Raw genomic sequence first — 23,919 nt, 5'->3', positions numbered from 1 at the left:
ACAGCTTCGTATTATGGGTCAAAATAAAAATGATATTTACCTAAATAACCAATGTGGGTTATAAAGCCCTAAATAAGAAACTCTTACAGTAAATATCTAGAATTCATAATCAACTTACAAATTGGGAAATCACCAACCCATTCTCATTACACTCTGGACACCTCACCACTACAGAGCGACATCGAGGAGCTCTACCTCCTCTCATCCCCATCGCCTCCTCCTTCACAACCAACACCATCTTTGAGCTCCTCCACCTCTACTTGGAACCCCCGATCCATCAACATCTCACGCTCGCAGACTTTCACTCTGAGATTCTCGACTACCGACCGCACCACTTTACACGCCTCGAATGTCGTAGGTGGAGGGAGAGAAGGTCGTACGTAGAGGAGGTAAGGGAGATGATGTGGTGGCTCAAGGTGGAGCTGCCGAGCTGAGAGAAGTTGTCGTCGTGGTTGAAGAGATTGGAAGAAACACAACCCGTAGTGTTACTTTGCCTCGAAGATCTGATCTCATAAATAAAGTGTGGAAGGAGTGAGAGTGAAAGAGAAGGAGAAGAAAGGGAGAAATGACAAAAAAATTACTACACGTGGCCTAGAAGATGAAGTTGTGACATAAATTGGCTTCAGACCCCTCGTTGATAGAGAAAAACGAGTTTGGGTACTACATTGGTACAACTCAGAGTTTAGGTACTACATTGAACTTGCCATAAGAGTTTGGGTACCAATGTTGAAATTTTTGTGTGGTCACGTGATCGAGATAACATAGTCGTAACATAAATTGGGCTCAGACCTTTCGTTGATAGCGAATTACAAGTTTTGGTACTACATTGGTACAACTCTGAGTTTGGGTACTACATTGACCTTGCTACAATAGTTTGGGTACCGATAGTGAAATATTTTCTTTAAAATAGAAGAGGAAGAACCCTAGCTAGCGCACGTCGAAGCACACTCTCTTTTCGACATGTATGGCCAAGTCAAAGAGGCACAAAGCTCAGTCAGCTCACAACTAGCTTGTCCCGCAAATCCACTATAAGAAAATTTGTTTTTTACGACACACATTTTACAACACACGCTAAGATAGTCATTCACGACTCACATAAAATGTGTATCGTAAAATATAACATTTACGACATATATTTAAAAATGTGTCGTTAAAGTGCGCATGTATGAGTCATTTACGATATACAATTTATGTGTGTCGTAAGTTTAGTTTACATTAACGACGTGCACAAAAATATGTGTTGTAAATAAGTTAGGTTTTTTGCGACTTGCATAAAATGTATGTCATAATTTTTAAAATGTTGAATTCTTTTCTAAAAAAAAAGGGGATAAAAGTAAAATTGAGTTCTAACAACCCACATAGTCCCACACTGGCTAGCTTAACAATGTAAACTTCTCTCCCACAATCTTTTCTCTCCTTCTTCGTCTTCAAATTCTCTCCCACACAATCTTCGAAGGTATGGATTTGTTCTATTACTACACAATCTATAATTCTCTTTCTAGTTGTTTCAATTCCATCTCTAATTTTGAGCTCGAAAAGCTGTGGTTGAATCAATTTCGGTGGATAGATAGAGTGTTTGTTTGTTTCTGAACTTCTTGTTTTAGTTTTGATTTGATTTTTCTTCTTTGATTTGGTTTACAGGTCGGAAATGCATTTTCTGAAGTAGAATTTGAATTCGAAACGCGTCGGAATCGTCTTGTGACGGTGATTTTCATCGTCGGAACTCGTCTTCGCATTCTTGTCCTCTCTCTCTCTCTCTCTCTCTCTCTCTCTCTCTCTCTCTTTCTCTCTCAATTTCAATTTGATTTTCAATATATGGATGAATTTTAATGGGTTGTCTATGGGTTGTCTAAATTCGAGTTTGATTTTGGTTTTAGTGTGAGTTACGTGCGATGGTGGAGGTTCTATTTGGTTCGGAACATAATGGAGTTAGATATGAGCATAACAAGGAAATGAACTTGTATAACAATTTATATGTTGTTAGATATAGATTTGGTTTTATGGTGTTAATTACTAATGGAATGAACTTGTATGAAATATTATATCAATGATCTACATTAAATTTGATTTTCAATTTCAATTTGATTTTCAATCTATGGATAGATTTGAGATCTAGTTCATAGTTGCAGAAATGGTGATCTGTAACTAGATGAAGTAATTATCCTAATCTGTACCTAATGAAGTCATTATCCTAATCATGAAAATATAAATATCTAAAAGTATTGATATCAGTATGGCACTTTGATATCAGTATTCATCTCTCACTGATGAATACACTTATGAACTGCTTTTATATAAGCAGTACATTATGCATGATTGAATTGAAAAGCAATACCAATATTGATTCCACATTTTGTATGTATAGTCAAATTCCATCAGAGACGCTAAAATTGACATTAGCTCAATTGTGCTTTGTAGCAAAAATATGTTGTTCCAGAAGCATGCAAACAAAATGTGTGGCGTAAAATGATTAAGCTTTGGAAAAATTACAAATCAAAGATTATGAAAGAAGTGAGGGACAAAGCTGAATTAGTAGGCTTACCACGTGATGCTGCTATACTCAAACCTGATAATATAGATTCAATGGAAGCGTGGTTGAAGTTTGTCAAATCCAGAACCACAGAAGAATATATGGTAAGTTCATTACATGCAAACCACGTAATGTTTCCTCTTTGTAAAGACAATAATGTTGTCACTATGGTTTTTGAATAGACAAGTTGCGAAAGGTTCAGATTGATGCGGTAGGAAAGGAGCTTGATGCATAGAACAAGTAGAAAACGTTTCGCATGTATTGAAGAAGACTGGTACAATTCAAAACTATATATGGTTACAATTTGATGTCTTAATATTACAAGAAAGCTGATATGTATATGTCATTTTATAGAAGCAACGAAGTGAGAATCCAGATGCAATTACAAGGTCTGATGTTTGGCTGGAGGCATATGAAGTGAAGAACAAAGCAGACAAACAAGTTGAGGATCCAGAAATAGTGGTAAGAACTAAATCCTGAATATGTACTCATTCATATTTGGTCATTTCATTCATTATTGAGTTAGTTTTATATGAAATTTATATCTTGAGTTATGTACTGAGACTAGTAAGAAGATACAGGGAGGAGGAAGAAGAGATGACATAACCATATTCTATAAGAACTTATGCTGTTGCAAAGGCGCTTAGTCCTGACCCGCGAGGAAGAGTTTGAGGGCTCGGGTTTGGTGCACTTCCTTCAAAAGTGGATGGTCAAACACATATTGCTAATAAGTCACTCTGTTAGAAAACGCTCTTGCTTCTCAAACACAATAGGTGCAACAATTGTCACAATTGATTAGAGAACTTCTTGCTCAGATAGCGATTGGAGGCAATGTTAATGTAAGCCTTAAGCATCAACATACTTTTTTTAGTGTTGTTGTTGCTATTTAGCTCAAATAATTGGTCAATTTATCATTGTCTTTTTTGCTATTATTTAGGAACACACAAGTGAGGTACGGTCTACTAGTTGGATTGCAAAGGATAAGCGTAAAGCAAATAGGAACTCAACCAAAGATGGTGGCAGTAAGGAACCTAGTAGGCCTAGAAAGAGTCAAAAGAGGGATGCAGGTTAGTGATTTGGGTGTGACATTTCCTTTGTGTGTGTTTTCCCTACTTTAATTTCTGGTGGTCTTTGGCTTATTTAATTGTTTGATATAATTTCTGGTGGTCTTTGGCCAGAAACTACTATAGGTGATTAATCTACCATACTCCTAATCATTTTTTCGATCACAATAGTTCTCCTATACATATGTTTTACAAAGTTGATCAGAAGAGCCTCACCACTGTAGTTGTGGAGCTTTAGACCTTTAGTAGTTGATTGACATGGGTATATTACATACGTGAACTGATGAACTCACTACATCCAGTGGGTTTGGTAATGGAAATAGATATTTGTGTTAGGATGCATTTCAAAGGCTTAGAGGTGATTAATCTAGCAATGAGACACAGTAAAATCCTCACTTAAATCCTCAATAGCATTTTATATACATGCTATTGACTGCTACTGAACAATCTTGTTTTGTTATTGCAGAGGATGAAGGCAGATGATGGAGTATTGATCTTGATAGGATTAACTTTGGTCTGCTATTGATTTTCAACAGTTTTGTTAAAATCTGAAACATAACTTGGTCTCTATTAAAACTTTGCTTGGATTTGTATAGTATTCTATCAATTCTTAATCTCCTTGCAACATTCTATTCAATTGGATGATTTTTGTTTACAATTGACTTTCCAAGTTAATCTCGAGTGAGTATCGTATTGAAAACTGAAAAGTGAATGAAGATATCTTTTTACGACTTGGAATAGTGTCTTTTACGGCACAATTGAAATTGCAAAATTGTTTTTTACGACAAGCACTAGTGTGTTTTCCGACACAATTGAAATTGCAAAAATGTTTTTTACGACATTCAAAAATGTCTTTCATGACACACAATTGGAATTGCAATAATGTCTTTTACGACATGCAAAATGATCTATTATGACACAATTGAAACTTTAAAAAGGTCTTTTATGACATACAAAATGATCTTCTACGACACACTAAAATGTCTTTTACGGCACACAAAAATGTCTTTTGCAACACACGAATTATGTGTCGCAAGATAAAATTATCTTTACGACATGGTCTTTTACGACACACAGGATATGTCTTTAACAACACACATTGTGTGTCATAAAAAAACAAGTTTTCTTGTAGTGATCCCACAGGGATGGCTTCATGAAGCACCAGAGGCATCGCCACACTTCCACCAAAGGGATGGATCCTAAGCTTCTGAGGTAACCAGAGGTACATAACTACGCCCAGATACGCCAGAAAGCACAACAACACCGTACGTCCGTACCGGGACCGAAGAATCGTCCAACGAAGACATGGAGTAGAGTGAGCTCCAGAAGGACCTGCCTAGTGATGATGGAGCTCTTCGGGTGTCCTTCTGATTAATTGGGGTTTAAATTTTCTAGATTTGCAGTAGTTTCAGAAATATCAAAGTCTTCTGTACGTACTGGGATGTATGATATATGTCACGATCCCAAAATTTCGAGTATGAAACTCAAATTTCGAAATCATGAAAAATACTAAAACAATCTCAATGTATCGAAATCATTTAAATGTCACAGCAGATAATCTCTGAATTCAAAATACAACTCAATTAAACCAATTATTACAAACCAAAATTTATAATTCAACATTATAACAAATGAAAATGTATAATTCTCACAAAATCCTCACAAAGAAATCCACACAAAGTCCTCACCACAAGATGGAAATAAATAACTCCAAGTTCTCTGAGCGGTCCGTCGATTTCCGCTAATCCACACATGCGGAGTTATCCCCTACACCATCGAATAGGTGCACCGGGATTGTAAACACAAACCCGGTAAACTTTGCAGCTCGTATGAGTAAAACAACAATATAACTCGCATATCAATATATACGAAAATCCACAATTCAACAAATATAAATGCACTCATGACTCATTAGATGGCCCATCTGGTTGTCTAATAATGTGAAAATATATGTACTCATGAGAATTGGGCAACCCTTCTGTTTACCCAAATGCATTTAAAATACGGGTACTCATGAGCGCTGGTACCCCTTTGTTACCCCTCATGTAGTACGCCGCCGACATTGGACAACCATCTGTCATTCAATATCAAAATATATGGGTACTCATAAGCCGATAACTCATATGTAGTACCCCGACAGACAGACTAGAGCTCTAACTGTATCATAACTTTCGCCCGGCCAAAAGCTAGGTTCCGACATGCCAACACGTCTGAAGACTGGTGTGAAGACATAAACACGTCCGAAGACAAAATACGTCCGAAGACAAACACGTTCGAAGACAAAACACGTCCGAAGACATAAACACGTCCGTAGACAAAACACGTCCGAAGACAAAACACGTTTTAACAAAACTCAATGTTAAAACCACGTACAATAAGCATCACGTTATATTGTACAATCAAATCAAAAGCTCAATATATATATCTCATCATCAAAATGATCTTATTCGCAACGAAATCCTGACAGTATATAATATAGCAAACTATATATATGTACATATTTACCATTTATACAAATATATATTCCACTATATCATATACATGTCATATTTCATTCTTTAACATTATGCATAATCTTGAATCTCCTCAAGAGTAGATTTGTAAATGTGAGATTTTACTCATTTTATAATCTCGAACGTAATTCCACGATTCCGAAAGTAATTATTTTACTTCAATTATCGATCACCTTGAAAAGATCAGAAAAGAATTTAGAATCGTTACGTAAACCTTAAATGCCGAAAAATAATAATATGTTACTGTTCAGCAATTTCTGGTTTTACGAAATTACTATTCACGTATTTACTATTCACGTATTACTGTACAAATACACATCAATTACGTATTCATGTACGAGTACATACTGTTTACGTATTTATATACGTATGCATAGTATTCAATCGTAAATACTGTCTCAGTACATAATAATTACCGATTTACCTTTATGAAATTACTTTTACATTTACCGAATGTACATAAAATTTACATTTACTATACGTAAATTACTTTTAACATTCACCGTACGTAAAAATAAATTTACAAATTACTGTTCCCGAAAACACTATTCACGCGCTGCCGCACATGGCGGCGCGTGGGGTTCACGCGCCACCTCCGGCGAACGCGCCACTCACTGTGGCAGCGCGTGGGGCCCACGCACCGAGCGTAAGACCTGCACGTAGCACGCCACCGCCGCCCCATTTCTCCTCCATTTTCTCCCCTCTTTCTTCCCACGGCCTCACGCCGTCTCCTACCTCTTCCACGCACCCACACGCGCCGCCTAGGGCGGCGGTAACCTCCCCTCCTCCTCCACGTCCGATCTTCCTCCAATCAAGCCAAAATCCAACAACAATCACACTCAATCCATCAATTACATCAAATCATACCTTAATTGAAGCTAAGAACTCCGATTTGGCACCGGAAGAGCTCGGATCGCCGGTGGTGTTCGATTCCTCGGGGAGGACTTGAATCGATGCGGTTTGGCCCCTAATTCGATGGCAGAGGGCACCAAGGGCGAGGATCGGCGTCGAGAGGATCTCCTCCGTGCCCTTGCGTCGCCGGAGATGGTGGGTCGAGCGGTGGCGAGTTGAAGGAGCTCGGTATCCTCAAAGGAGCTTCGGCGAGGTGCACCGCGGCGTGTCGCGTTCAGGGGTGGCTGCAAGAGGTCGAGCGACGCCTTTGGGATGGGCGGTGAGACTCACAGCAGCCGATGAGGTGAGGTCGCCGACGAGGGAGTGAGGGAGGGAGGGAGAGCTCGGGGAGGAAGAGAGAGAAGAGACAAAGGAGAGAAGGGAAGCGTGGGGTGAGGGTTTCCAGAAATAGAAACCTTAGCTCCATTAATTACCCTTTTATACCCGTTTCCAAAATCGGAAACTAACTTCCGACGTTAATAACTTTCACGTCCAACGTCCGATTCAAATGCGTGACGTGTCTACGAACTCGTATCGACGAGCTTTACAATATATATTTCCGTTTTCGATTTACAAATAAACGTTCCGATAACGTTTCCGTTTTCGATTTCCGATGTCGCAAGGCGACACAAACACGTTTATTGAATTTCACAAACTTTTTAAATTTAAAATAATCCAATAATCGTTCCGAAAAATCGGGTTATTACAATATATATATTGGCTTTATATACGAGCTAGCCGAACTCCTTTTAATTAGGGCCTTACTGAAATTCCCTTTTTCTCATTAATTTCATAAAACACATACATTGATACATAGTAGGCATATATAGCCTCAAATTAGGCGCGCAGGACAGTCCAACAATGTCATTGAACATTTTCAACTAGCGCCTTTTATTTTGGTTATCCATGCATCGACAACTGAGCCAAATCAGCCAATTATTCTAGCTCATCGGGTCTTATTTAGTGTTAAGAGTAAGTAACCTTATTCAGAATTACAGAAGTACGTAACCAATTCACTCCTTATTGATAATTCATGAAGTGAGAAGCTAGGCACTACTCAAAAGATCAGACGTCAGACCAGTGCACTTCCATTTCACCCCAGTCACTTTTTTTCACTCCCAAGGCCTTCCAGACAGCTTTAGAGGCATCAACAATATTGTTACGGCATGGAGGCTGATAATCATGTTCACCATCACACCCCATAGTGGAATCACACTCATCAACCACCATGGCCTTCACACTCCTCCCGTTTGCATGGATGGTAATGTAGTGCAAACACCTCTTGCTATTGTTGAACCACCCTGTTGACAATGCCACCACCGGGGTGTTATCCCGATGGTATTTACCGTCACATTCAGAAGGTGAGCCGCCGTCACCGCCTTTCTGAAAGCTGTTGAGCGTCAATGTTGCTTTTGTAAACTTGGACACATGCGGCGAGCATTCGTATGTTGGGTAGAGCTTGCCCTTTTTGCAGCACTCGGACATATTTTCTTTGTTGCATTGCTTCGGAGGAGGCTTTTTTCCCCTTATCCCGCCGCTTGGCTTGCAGGTTTGAGCCTGAATGCTCTGCAAGTTCGTACCAAGAACGATAATGATAAAGAGAAATGCCACAGAAGAACAAATCTGGATCTTCATTTTCCTCTTTAATGCTCAAGCTTCGTTTGTGTTGGTTTGAAGAGGTTGAACCCCAAGTTAGATATATATAGAGAGACCATGAACTGCCTCATATTATGACACATTCGTCTCTACAGAATCAGTATACCATACTGTTTCTTCAAGATTCCCTCTTCCGATATAATAGATACGATTAAAACTTGTCTTACTGAAGAAGCTGATAATGTGCAGAGGTAAATATCCTTAAACACTTGTATTTGATGTCTGGTTTTGTACCGGTGCATATTCTTGTGCGAAATGAACTTGGATGTTTCAATTTTAGAAGTCAATCAATGGGAAAGACTAATTAGATCCTTCGAGATTTACAAATATACAAAATTAATAATTCGAACGTTGCTGTTATATATTTCGTTATCACCAAAAATTGAGGTTGTAATTTGGACCCTAGTATGTGTTCTTGTGTAACACAATAGTTGAATTACGAAAAGTCCAACTCGATAAGACGAGCAGATAAGAGTGGTTACATGAACCGGAGGGTTTTCTCAAGCTAGAACATGCCTAGCTTTCAGGCCAAGGAAACTCAATCAATTAAGACAATATCTTTCAAGTTTTTATTGCCGAATTGAAACATGGGAACATGACCCATCCTTTTACCGAATTGAAACATATCTATTGATAAATTTATTTCTAGGATATAATCATATTCGAGCTCCTTGATACGGCTTAGCTCTCAATTATACTTGAGATCGATATGTGAGCGGTGAGCCCTTACACTGGGTTAATTAGTGTGTAACGACCCTAAAATTTCAAGATTAAAAACTCAAAATTTTAAAGTCGTTAAACACCAAACAATTTCAACGAATCGAAATCATTTAAAATGCCACAACGGATCATCTCTGAGTTCAAAATACAACTCAGTTAAACCGATTATTACAACCCAAATTATAATTCAATATTATAACAAATGGAATTGCGTAATCCTCACAACAAACTCACAAGATAGTCACACAAAATCCTCCCACAAGCTGGAGATGAATAACTTCAAGTCCTCTGAGCGGTCCGTCAATTCCCGCTAATCCACACCTGCGGAGTTATCCACTACACCATCGAATTGGTGCACCGGGATTGTAAACACAAACCCGGTAAGCTTTACAGCTCGTATGAGTAAAATGAAAATATAACTCGCATATTAATATATATACGAAAATCCACAAATCAAACAAATATAAATGCACTCATGAGTCAATGGACGGCCCATCTGGTTGTCCCAAAGAAATATGAAATAAAACGCTCATGAGAAATTAAGTAACCCTTCTGGTTACCCAAATGCATTTATATTACGGGTACCAAGAACGCTGGTACACATATGTTACCCCTCTCGTAATACACCGTCGACGTTGGATAGCCACCCGCTACCCAACATCCAAAACAATCTGAGTACCCATGAGCAGATAACCACCCGTTACCTCACATGCAGTACTAAGGTAGACAGACTAGAGCTCTAACTGTATCGTAACTTTCGCCCGGCCAAAGGCTAGGTTCCGACTTGCCAAACACGTACAATAATCTCACATCATATTGTACCAATCACGTCCGAAGACAAATCAACATTTTAACAATCTCAATGTTAAAAATCACGTACAATAATCTCACATCATATTCCTCTCCTTCCTTTTATACTATTTCCAAAATCGGAAACGAACTTCCGACATTAATAACTTTCGCGTCCGACGTCCGATTCGAACGCATGACATGTCCACGAATTCGTATCGATGAGCTCTACGACTTTCGTGAAGGAAGCTTTCACAACCGAGCGACGGAATAAAAGTCGATCTATACATTGCGGTAACGTTATGTTTTCTAATTAAACGATCCGAGAACGTTTCCGTTTTCGTTTCGAAATGTCGCAAACCTCCAATTGTCATCATGAATTAATTTCACAAGTTTAACACTTTGAAAATACTCGACATTTAGTTTCTAAAAATTCGGGTTATTACATAGTGTAAGTGTCTATTGTCTAAGCAAGAGCTCAAGAACCTCACTTAAAAAACAAAATGTTACAATACAACACTAGATACGTACACAAACAAAAAAAACCAAGAGAAACAAGCTATATATATATATATATATATATATATATATATATATATATATCACCTCTAGAAAAGTCTGTATTAGCCACCCCTTTTGGATACTCGATCTTTTTCTTAACAATATTGTTTGAGCGGAGCAAATGACACCGGTTTAAACTTTTAGTATCTTTTATTCTATGAATATTAATAAAGGAGCTCATATTCATATCTCTCAAAAATACACTTGAACTTCTATTTTTTTTCCTAGATAGTTTTGACTTAGTCAATGCATGTGAAATTACCAAAAACATATAACAATAAAAATACAAAATAATTCCTTATTTATTTATTATAAAATACAAATGAGATAATTATCTTTTATATTTATTGCTCGACAATCCAAAATGGGATATCAAATTGCATTAAATGATTTAATCGATTACCTTTTTTATATAAAATCATTAGTGAAAAAATTAATGTAGTTGATAAACATCAAATTGAATGTGGACGATTTAATGTATAAACTATATAACTATATAAAATTTCACATAAACTTCGATTTGAGAAAACAAAACTCATTAATTAGAGGTTAGAATATTTCATATACGTTGATGAACAAAACTCATTAATTAGAGGTTAAAATATTTCATATATGTTATAATATCAATGAATGAAAAATATAGTTTACCAATTTATTATGAATTTAGAAAACGAGTGGAATATTGATCGAATTAATACGAGAAGATAATTTGTGTGATTATTATGCATTTTTCGAGTTGTATATAATAAATGAATTTGAAATAGAGTAAGAAAGAAATTAATAGATAGTAGTATGATTGATATATCAAATTAGAAAATGGGCATTTTAGGAAACTTTGGAGGTTTAAATAGTATTTTAGGTATTTATAAAAGTGAAATTGAGGTTTACTGAGTAAGGATGTCTAAATACCATTTTTAGAGGTATGGTTCTTTATATTAATAGAGTTTCAAATCCCCTATCTATTATTAGTTCATGTGTATAAATGCAAAATATCTACATATATACGTATCTAATAAATTAACATTGGTTTACTAATAATTATTAATAGTATAATATAATAAATTAGTTGTAGGGAGAAGGCAAGGTTTATTTTAAATGGATAGGAAATATGAGTACAATCCCAATTTTTTCTATAACATAGGTTTATATGTATTATTTAATGAGATAATTAATAGGCACAATCTTATCATCCATATCTAATGCTAATTGTGCACCCTAACATTCCGTGATCAATACTAACCCATGATTTCCGTCTTTGATATGAGGTAGGAAATACATGTATATACGTATTATTATGAGTCACAAATTTCTGATTTCGTATCTAATATGATAATTAATAGGTACAGTCTTACTATCCATATCAAATACTAAGTGTGCACCCCCATCTTTCCGTACCCAATTCTAACTACCCACAATTTCCGTCTTCAATTAACTACCGTGTGTAGTATAATATTTAATAGATACACTCTATTATCCATATCAAATGCTAACTATGCACCCCTAACATTCCGTACCCAATTCTAACTACCCACGATTTCCTTCTCCATTACAGTTTAGTTCCTATTGTTAATTACCTACTGTTGTTGGTATTGAGGTAGTATATATATAGTGTACGTGGTTCATGAATTGATTAAAAAATAAAATCAATAATTTGAGTTGTGAGATAGCAATAATCAAAGGTACATATATATGAAATATTTGCAATAATCTATGTTCTGCCATTCTTTATTATTAATCAATACTACTTGTGAAGTTAATCTACTAACTACTGTATATTTTTCCTACACAGCAGCTAGCAATTGGTTACATATATTATTCAAACAATATGGACAAGGAATGGGTATTTTTAGACAAAACCAGTGAAGAATACAAAGCAGGTTTGAATGCCTTCTTTGATTATGCCTTACAGCATGCTTCCATTGAAGGTACCATCAAGTGTCCATGCAAAAAGTGTCGGAATCTCTACAATAGACTGCCTTCTGTGATTGAACAACATCTTGCGGTGGATGGCATGTGTCCGAAGTATGCAAACACTTGGGCAGAGCATGGCGAGCAATTACCGAATGTAGTTGATCATGATGTTCCAGGATCAATACCACATCAAACAGAGGGACCTTCGTCTAATACGAACGATCTGTTGCATGATGCATTTGGCATGTATGAAGGTGAAGATGATTCATCAGAACCACATAATTATACTGAAGGTCCATGCTTGCCAAACGGCCCCACCCCTGATGCACAAAGATTTTATCGACTATTAGAAAAGGCTGACACTGAATTATACCCTGGTGCGGGAAAGAAGATGTTTGATTTTTTGAATATTAAAATTTTCAGTTTAATCTTTTTGCCTATAACATTGGATCAGATTTGGTTGTAAAGATTGGATTAAACTTAAACCAAATTAATTTCATTCAAAGTTGTTGATTACCCTAATATTTAGGAGTTGAAGAAGCAGCATGGAGTCTACTTCTTATTTAATTGTCTTCAGACTACCAAATATGATTCCACAATTCTCTCCCTCAGAAAAAAAAAAGATATTAAATTCACATGTAGAAAATAAAGAGGGAAACAATGAAATTTTGGGAGATTGGGGCCGGACAAATCTTTGTTTTTCCACCAATGGTGCGCCAAAATTACTTCAAACTCATTGATGGAGATAAAGACATTGGTTATTGGTATGATATATGTATAAAAACCAAGGACTTCAAAATCGAAATTATCGTCGATATTTCGGCGATAATTTCATTTTTTTTGGATAAGGATATATCTTTGCTATACCAAATTAATTTCATTCGAAATTTTCGATATTTTCCGATATTTCTAATAAATTTAAATTTTGTGTACCTTTTAATATAATTTTCTATATAATTAAATTCAATTTCACTACCGATATTTCCCGATATTTCCTCAATATTTCCCGATATGTCCCAATATTTTCCTATATTTCCCGATATTTTCAATAAATTTAAATTTTTTATACCTTTTAATATATTTTTCTATATAATTAAATTCAATTTCACTATATTCTTAGTTACACCTTTCATGATCATTATCTTATTTTTCATGTCTTATTGGGTCATGGATTAAATAAATAAAGTAAATTATTGTTAATTATCAATGGTTAAGTATGTACCGTATCATGTTAACTTATAATACAACTCACTATAACCATAAATTAATATTTATAACAGATTCTATATGTGGTATAAGGTTCTAATAATTAAAATTTGTGCAAAGTCCTAATAATTTAAAATTTTATATCTCATAGATCCTCTACGTTGTTATAAATCACCCATGCAATTTCATGTTCAATGTATCATATTCACATATATAAGGTGTGATGACCTAGCCTTTTTTTGGATTTTCAGTCATAAAAAAATTTGATGTTTAAATGTTAAAGTGTCAATTTTTCAAAATTTTCGACGACTGTTTCACCTCAAATTACTATAACTCATTATAGACTAATAGTTATACGATATTTTCTTATGAAATATAGTAGATAATTGATCAAAGAAACATCTCTCAAAATTCCATTCAAAATGTCAATGTTTTTATTCAAATTCCTATTAATTTTCTCAATTATTTTTCAAGATCGATATTTCCCCGAAATTTATGTCGAAATTTCTATTTTTTAGATCTTCGATATTTCCGTAATCACCGATATTTTATTCCTTGACAAAAACAACCACGTATGTGAAAACCACTTTTATAGAAGTAGTGGAGGTCAGAACTACGAAACATAGATTTGGGGAAGGTTTAACAATCTAGTTTCATTCTCTCATTGCTCTCTTCATGAGATTTTGATGCTCTAGCGATCTCTTTCATAGTTTTTATGATCTATATTGTTTAACTTTTAATTTCTATCGTTTTGACAGGAGTTACCTTGATGAAATTGAAGATAAACATGGAATGAGTTATGAGGAAAATGTGTATAACGACAGTAAGACGCAAGATGTAGGTGGCTGGTTCAATGAACACAATGAAGGAGAGAGACAAGACGTCAATGGAAATCACTAAGATGAGACTCACGGTCCTGTTGATCCTCTTGAAGGAACAAATAAGCATCGAGGTCCAAACCAAAATAACTGGGCATCTGAGGGTGAAGAACCATTGTTGTGGAACCGTTTTGGACTTCCTAAGGGTCCACGAAAGAAGGTTGCAAGATTCTTAAGATTTTTAGGTTGCTTGGAAAAAGACTTTACGCTCTTTCCAATAAGCATACCTGACTACCGGAAATTTCATGAGAGTGACAATCATGAGAAGGCTTGGAAACGTGTTCATGTAGTGTGTTTAATCTTGCATCCAATTTTCGTACAAACCATAAAATAATTTTCTTCTACTAATGCATGTAAATATTGTTTTTGTAGGGGACAATTGACTGGTCTGATCCATATGTTGAGAATTTAGAAGGTAAAATCAAGAAACGAGTGTTGAGCAAGCTTAATGAACGGTGGAAAACATTGGAAATCCCAATTGCACAAAAAATGGTATAAACCATTCATTAACTCGAACCGTAGGTTTCAAAAGCCAAAAGATGATCGTGTCAACTTGGAGCAATGGTTAATTTTTGTTAATTACATGGACAAGAAAAAGCATCAGGTAAGCACTTGTTTTTGGTCTCGAACCGTCATGTGTACATGATATGCATGAAAATAGGTATAATTGTTGTTAGTTGTAACACAGAGGATTATGAGGGTCAGTAAAAAAAATCGCTCTCAGAGAAGGATGAATCAATCAACAAGGACTCAAACATATGCAAATGTGGCTCATGAATATGTAAGATTAATTTTCAATTTTCCTGCCTAATGCAAATTTATCTTTGATTTCTATGATATCAAATTAGCTCCAAATCATCTCAAATTTTGTGTGTTGGATACCCTATGTGTTTAGTACGCCTCTGTAAAATTTTGTGAGTAGTGGCTTTTTATTTTTACTTTTCCAATGTTGGTCAGTAGGGAGTTGTAGTAACGTTTTCATTTTATTGATGACTTAAGAATTTAATTCCCCTCGGGAGACCCTAAATATTGACATGATATAAGGAAATTAATAGCTTTAATTTAGATAACCAGTTTTGTTACTGAATTTTGTTACATACACTGCACAAGATATTACTCATGGTAAGGAGCCAGATAGGTGGGAGCTATTTAAATTAACTCATTTGAAAAAGGAAAAATTGCTAAAATAAATCCTGAACTTGGCTCAAATTGTCAATTTACACCCCGAACTTGTTAATGCGAAAATTTGCCTCCTCTACTTGGTAAAAACTATCGATTTGCACCCTCACCGTTAAATTTAACTTTTTCATCCAATCTATGGTCACATGCAATGGTCTAAATATCGGTTATCGGGGTTGTATCGGTTGAGGGAAAAAAAGATATATCGGGGATATATCGGAATTATCGGATTTACTAATTTTTAGTTAATATTAATATATTTCGGGATTGTACTAAATAAACTTGGGCAAATAAAAATATTTAGATGTTTTGACAATGTACATTTATCGGGTCATATTAATCCTGAGATAATGTAACTTTTGGACTCCAACATCAGATAATGTAACTTGGTCCGAATACATAAACACGTCCGAAGACAAAACACGTCTGAAGACATAAACACGTCCGAAGACAAGAACACGTCCGAAGACAAAAACGTTTAAAAAAACTCTTTGTTAAAACCACGTACAATAATCATCACATTATATTGTACAAATCTAATCAACATGCTCAATAATAAATCTCAACACCAAAATGAACTTATTCGCAAACGGAATTTATGAAAGTATATAATATAGCAAACCGTATATATGTACCTATTTTACCAGTTATACACATACACAATCCACTATATCTTATACATATCATAGTTCATTCTTTTTAATTAAGCGTAATCATGAATCTCCGCAAGGGTAGATTCGTCACTGTGAGATTTTAATCACCTTATAATCCTGAGCGTAATTTCCACGATTCCAAATGTGAATCCTTTACTTGAAGTATCGATTATCTTGAAAAGATAAGAAGTGAATTTAGAATCGTTACGTAAAACCTTAAATGCCGAAACAGTAATAATATTTTACTGTTCAGCAATTTTCTGGTTTTTATGAAATTACTGTTCACGTATTTACTATTCACGTATTACTGTACCAATACATATCAATTACGTATTCATGTATGAGTACATACTGTTTACGTATTTTCTGTACGTATGCATACTATTCAATGGTAAATACTGTCTCAGTAAATAATAATTACGATTTACCCTTCTGAAATTACTTTTACATTTACTGTACGTAATTTATATTTACAATACCGTACGTAAAATAAATTCACATTTACTGTATGTAAATCACTTTTACATTTACCGCACGTAAAAATAAATTTTACAAAATTACTGTTCGAAATCACTGTTCACGCGCCGCCGCATGTGGCGGCGCGTGGCGCTCACGCGCCACTCACAGTGGCAGCGCGTGGGACCAACTCGCCAACTCCAACACCGGCGCGTAGCACGCCACATCCGCCCCAAAACTCTTCCTCTCTTCGTCCTCTACCTCCTACGGTCTCAGACCGCCTCTAGGCTACCCCACTTCCCCACACGTGCCACCTAAGGCGGCGGTACCCTCATCCCTCCTCCTCCTCCGATCCACTACTAAAACACCACCAAATTGACAACCAAACACACCGATCCATCAAACAAGCAAACTCATATCTTGTTGGGGCTTGAGAACCACCGGAGATCGCCGGAGGTGGAGCTCGACAGTGGCGAAGGAAATCGCGGTCTCGGGTTGGAGCGCGAAGGCTCACGGCGGCGCTGGACAGCGTTTCGACTTCGGGATATGCTGCGGAGGTCCGTGCGATGCCCTAGAGCCCGGCGGTGAGAGACACAACGGCCCAGGAGAGGAGATCGCCGGCGTGAATTTTTCTGAGGGAGAGAGAGAAAAATCGGGGAGAGAGAAGGAAGTGGGAGGCGGGTGAGGTGAGAGAGAAAGGGTTTCCGAAAATGGAAACCCTACTCTTAAAAATTTTCTTTTTATACCCACTTCTAAAATCGGAAACTAACTTCCGTCATGAATAACTTTCATGTACGACGTCCGATTAGAATGCGTGACGTGTCCACGAACTCGTAACGACGAGCTCTACAACTTTCGTGAAGGAAGTTTTCACAAACAAATGACAGAGTAAAAGTCGAATCTCGCGTCGCAGAAACGTAACGTTTTTCTAATTCACATTTCCGATATCGGTTCTGTTTTCGATTTCTGACGTCGCAAAGCGAAACAAACACGTTTAATGAATTTCACAAACTTTATAAATTTTAAAACAATCCAATAAATTGTTCCGAAAAAAAAATCGGGTTATTACAATGAAGCTCTTCATTTTGACTACTCAGTTCTTTGCTTGATGCATGAAAAAAATCCGATCGGTCTATATATATAGCTAAGTATACGATATGATGCCAATCAAAAGTTCAGCATTCTATTTTGGTATTTTGCATATTCGACCCAAATTTTGTTCCGGCCGATTGAATAATAATCAAAGAGCTAGAGATACCAGATATATGACATACACCATGATAATATATTACTGCATGCATCCTTGTCATATATATACATATATAGAATCACATACAGCCAATTAAATTGTACTTAAACTTTGCCTATTCTTCAAGCTAAGATAAGCTCTGAAGCTATCGACTGCTAATTAAGACTAAATCTGTCCACTTATAGTTGCTGAAAATTTTCTTGACTAAGTACACCGGTAATTAAGCTAGTTCAAGCATCTAGATAGTGAGGTTAGGCTAGGTCGACTATTCTGTAACCTATGCAAAAAAAACCAAGTTTTCCAATACTGATTCGAATCTTTGAAGTTGACCAAGCTACTCAGCTCGTGACAGCAGCCTGTATTAGCGAAGGCGTCATGACTCATGACTGAAAATTAATGCATAATTACCAATACTCATAATTCACTGCAAACCTCGAATTTCTATAAGATCAGAATATCCCAGATAGCTAGCTAGAATCATAAGCATTAATTACCAACCTCGAGAGCCAGAATCAAATTTTTCAAGGAGATAAAATGAGATTAAAAGCATTACCAAACTTGGGAGTCTCTCTTATTGTTACAGAGTTAAATCCGGGGGACCTAACCTCGTAGGTTTGTATTCCGATGTGTCAGCTCAGTGAGACCTGCACACTACACAAGTCAAACTCAAAGGGTTAATGGTGCGCCCTCTTTGATCTTCCGAAACTTAAGTTAGAATCTGATATATAATAAGTTTGAGAGTTAAGGACTTATGAATACATTACATTTATTAAATGGTTTAGGCAGCCTATTTATAGGTGCATTGAAAAATGTGTCTGGCTCTTCCTTCATGTAGGAATGTGTGCCAACACATAGCATTTGTCATTTAGGCAAGCCACTATGAGTAGCGTTAATGGTAATACACGACTAAGTAGTGAGGCTACCGGACCGGATTGCCTTCCAACTGGACTTATTAGGGTCCCGATCACTGGTCCGACGGCCGAAATTGGAAGAGATTAAGCTGGAGATCACCCCATTTAAGGAGTGGCGTTCACACTTATTATGTTACACGTTCTTGTTACGCACGCATTTCTTCTAGTGGCGCGCAGATGCTCAAGTTTAGCTTAGATCACACATAGCCTTTTGGATAACAAATTATGAGAAATTGAGAATATATATTACACAATTGATCATGTTCGATATTCTAAATATAAATCATGAATGCTTGTTCACAAAATGTATATCAGTGTCTGACACATCCTAATTAGAATTCAGTACTTCAATATATATATATATATATATATATATATATATATTCACTTTTCGATCGAATTTCCTCATCTCCATCGTCTAGTATCTAAATAATATTGTGTAGATCATCTCTGCAAACTTTCACCAAATTTAGTAATTGTTAAGGCTCTCCAAAGTGTGTTTTTCTGTTAAAAATATGAACGGTTGATGTTTGACATAATTCAGTCCGTCCATTTATTTTTCGATTTTTAGGGTTTTTATGATCAATAAATTGGTTGAAATTTTGAAGATACGATATACACAATATTATCTAGATACTAGACAGTAGAGATGAGGAGATTCAATAGAAAAATGGTGAAAAATGATAATCCGCACCAAAACCATTGGTGCAGACCTCCTTAGCTAAGAAAAATCATATATATATATATGGAAACGATAACTAGTTGTTTGAAATTGCGAATTTGCAATCAAGTTTAATGATCCCATGGCCGCCTCCACATTGTAATTACATAAGAAGCTATATATGGTCAGACAATAATAAAATTATTGTACATTTACTGTGATTTTGAAGGATATTTTTTTCAGTAGAGAATCAGACCTACGTAGCGTAATCGTCCGAAAGGAGCATACAAATGTGGCCAGGAGAATCACAACTCACAACTATGTGAATTGACTTCAAAGTTACGTACTGATCTTAACAACCAAATCAAGATCCTAACATACCATGCATACCGGACTTCAATAAGCTCACCAATCTGCATTTCTGATATTGGTTTAATTATAGGGGGTTTTAATATTCTTAATTATGGATCTTTCGAGCAAGCAATCTTTCATTGGCAATTATCTATTTTAGGATGGCAATTATCAGCATGCAGTACAGATCCAATAGTACGTAGGTAAAGTTGCTTGGATATGGTGATACAATGCATGAATTAGCTGTAGGCAGATAATTACGTACATTGTAATTCACATTGAAGCTTACTGCACAATTTGATAGTATATGACGGAGCATTTTTAAGGCCATCAATAAAACCCTGTAGATGATAGTATAGTGGTTAGTAAAGGTTATTGTTATAGGCCGGAGATTGAGAGTACTCTGAAGATAGAGCGTTAGTAAAAAGATTATCTACAATATTCACATATATACAAGAACGTGTATGGAGTTGATTTGATTGGTGAACAAAATAAATAAAACAGAAGTACTGTTGAAAACATGATATCAAAAAGTGAATATAGATGTAAATATGAGATAAACAATAGATATGAACTTCCCTCCACCACTAGATATATTTCAATCACCCAAAAATAATGTCAATAATTATAGATGAAAATGCACTCACAGTTAAGCCAATAGTGTTAGGTCATTAACCATATTATGTTCTCTTACTTGCTATGTTAAGTGAAATGTCGTTATCGACTTAACTATATTCTCAATTAATTTATCTATGAAATGTTGATATCTGAACCAAAATAACTGAAATCAGGAAGATCTAAGAATAATTGAGTAACAAAAAAAAATCTAAAGTCAATGTCGGTAACCTTAAATTACTAAAGAATCACTTCACACAAATGCCTGCAAAGAACTGTTATCTCTCATAGAATATGTAACAATATGTTGGTAATGTACACATTCAAGATAATAAATCCTAAAATATGCATCAAAGTGTCAATCCAAAGATGCAATAGAATTATTAATGAACAATTAGTAACGAAATTGTCATAAAAAATTATATGAATCAATTGGGGTTCAAAATCAAGATGTACCGAGGGCTTTGATCTGCCTCTAACTACTAAAGAGTTTAGTTACGCATAATCTTGAATAAGAACATCAAAGAATACATGTGAGAAGATTTAAAGGAGGAGAAAGAAGAACTTGATGATATGTAGGAGATCTTCATGATGTATGGTTGCCCGAATCTCCATTTTCTTCCTTTTCTCTTCTTCTCTTCTCTCATTTTTCTTTCTACCTCCTTGCCTCCCTTCCTTCTCTAGAGGATGTCCCCCTGTTTTTCTAATGTAACTAGGGTTAAGAAACCTTGAAAATTCGTCCATGAGATTTCTGGAGTGGTCAAGTGAAAATATTAGATGAAACAATGTGGTAAGGAACTTAATTAGATAATGTTAAAACAATCACACAATCACATTAAGACATATGATTTATTAACTACAGTGGAAACCTTCCTCAAGGTAAAAATCATTGCGAAACTTTTAACGTAGTCCACACAACATCAAATCCACTAATGATCAATGAAGATACATAATACACAAGTAGAGGTACTAACACGATCTCTTTATTAGCACTACACGTTAACTTGCTCAATATTGAATCTAAACTATAGAATCATACTAGATCTGATCTATGAAAGACTAAACACGCATTCTCTTCACTCTTGATACTGAACACGATCAAGTCTCTCTTCAACTTCGATAGTCACTGATCTCAATGAGTCACACATATGAACATGAGATGAATGAATGTTTCAAACAAAAACCATATATTTTGATTGACCACAAAGATCATTTGATTCTCAAGTGCAACAGTGCAAATAAGAATCAATACTTCTGGTTAATCACACAACCAAATATAAATGATGCAATTAAGATTAAAGCTTTCACAAGTAGAAGTACTAACGCGACCTCTTTACTGGCATTAGGAGCTAACTTGTGAATAACTCTATTACAATGAGCACTACATCATATATGAGAGATAGGAGATGAAAATAAACTCAGAGGTATCACAACTTATTCTATAAGCTCCAAATCTCTAACCTTCACAATTTCTCAAATGTCTATTTCTAGAAGAATAAACTTTTTCCCCTCACTTAAAAGCATATCTTATACAAAAAGGAAAACATATCAATTAAAAAATCTGCTATAATTTGGGAAAATATTTTTCCATTTTAAAACAAAATAATTTTAAACAGATTAGATATTTTCCAAAACAAAACATACTTTAAAATCTCATTTCAACAATATTACGTATGATAAGCATGAATGCAATTTACCTTAAAATACAACTCATGAGATCAATGACTAAAATCAATAACAAACTACTTAAAAGTACAAGACAATAATTTAGTTTACAAATAACTCATTACTTAATTTGATAAAGCAAATAATGAACAAAATTTATAAATAAGGACCAAATAATGGCAAGTTGCCACATGTCATAAAATATTTTACTTTTTTAGCCCTCTTTGACCCATAGTGTTTGCTACTATCAATGGAGAGGTTATCTGCTACTGTCGATTATAAAAACTAACTGCTACTGTCGACTTAGAATGTACCTACTACTGTCGACTATAAATCAAGCTGCTACTGTCAACTATAAATCTAGCTGCTACTGTCGACTAAGAAACTAACTGCTACTGTCGACTAAAAAAGCAAAAGTCAAAATTTCAAAATTTCTCAAAACATATGCAATATGGTACTTAAATGAAAGCCCATGACATAAAGAACAACTTTATATATTGGGTCACCTCCAAATTGCGGGTGGTTTAGCCGAAAAACTTATATTTGCCTGAAAAAACAAAAAAAATAAGGAGAGAGAAATTTGTTAGATTTAGAAGTGGCATTTGGTAAATTTCACAAAAATAAAAGTATTTTGGATATTTTTGCAATAATTAATTAATCAATTTTATTTTATTTTTTCACGACTCCGAAATTTCGAGTATGAAACTCGAAATTGAAGCTCGAAATTGAAGCCATGAAAAAAAAAAGACTCTAAAACAATCTCAATAAATCGAAATCATCTTATCGTCACAGCGTATCATTACTGAGTTCATAAAACATCTCAGTCGAATAGATTATTACAAAACCAATTTATAATTCAAGCATTATATCAAATGGAAATGTAAAATCCTCTCAATCCACACCACAAAGTATAATAAGAAAACTTCGAAATCTTTAGAGTAGTTCGTCAATTCTGCTAATCCACATCTGCAGAACTATCTTCTACACCATCGAATAGGTGTACCGGGATTGTAAACACAAATCCGGTAAGATTTAAAGCTCGTATGAGTAAAACAACAATATAACTCGCATATAAATACAAAAGAAAAATACTGAAAATATTTAATTATAAATGTACTCATAAGTCATTGGACGACCCATCTGGTTGTCCAATAATATTTGAAAATATAAGTGCTCATGAGCAATCAGGCAACCCATATGTTTACCCAAATACATTTATAATACGGGTACTCATGAGACCCAGGTACTCATCAATTACCCCTCATGCAGTACGCCGCCAGACATTGGGCAACCCTCTGTTACCCAATATCCAAAAATTTGGGTACTCATAAGCCGGTAACCCATATGTTACCTTTCATGCCTAAACACCGGCAGATAGACTAGAGCTCTAACTGAATTGTAACCGTCGCCCAGCCAAGGCTAGGTTCCGACATGCCAATACGTCCGAAGACATGTCCGAA

General features: G+C 35.5%; 1 protein-coding gene and 1 long non-coding RNA gene across 4 annotated transcripts in view; one reads left to right on the top strand and one right to left on the bottom strand.

Annotated features, from left to right (window-relative positions):
- Positions 1-1,367: 1,367 nt before the first annotated feature.
- LOC126802750 (uncharacterized) lies at positions 1,368-4,289 on the top strand. 3 transcript variants are annotated; one of them, XR_007673005.1, is made up of 8 exons: positions 1,368-1,456; positions 1,642-1,740; positions 2,419-2,634; positions 2,713-2,804; positions 2,885-2,992; positions 3,106-3,369; positions 3,468-3,597; positions 4,061-4,289. It is a non-coding gene; the product is annotated as an uncharacterized LOC126802750 (long non-coding RNA). The 3 variants fall into 3 exon arrangements; XR_007673006.1 differs by having other exon boundaries at positions 3,094-3,369; positions 4,074-4,289; XR_007673004.1 differs by having other exon boundaries at positions 3,094-3,369.
- Positions 4,290-8,063: 3,774 nt separating this feature from the next.
- LOC126803620 (uncharacterized) overlaps positions 8,064-23,919 on the bottom strand; it is a 32,931-nt gene continuing 17,075 nt past the window's right edge. Inside the window, exon 2 of the mRNA XM_050531398.1 lies at positions 8,064-8,555. Within this exon, the coding sequence (XP_050387355.1) occupies positions 8,064-8,555 (492 nt within the window). The remainder of the gene's footprint in view (positions 8,556-23,919) is intronic.

The sequence above is a fragment of the Argentina anserina genome, chromosome 7 (genome assembly GCF_933775445.1).
Source record: "Argentina anserina chromosome 7, drPotAnse1.1, whole genome shotgun sequence".
NCBI classification, from domain to species: domain Eukaryota; kingdom Viridiplantae; phylum Streptophyta; class Magnoliopsida; order Rosales; family Rosaceae; genus Argentina; species Argentina anserina.
This window is presented reverse-complemented; position numbering and strand designations above follow the sequence as displayed.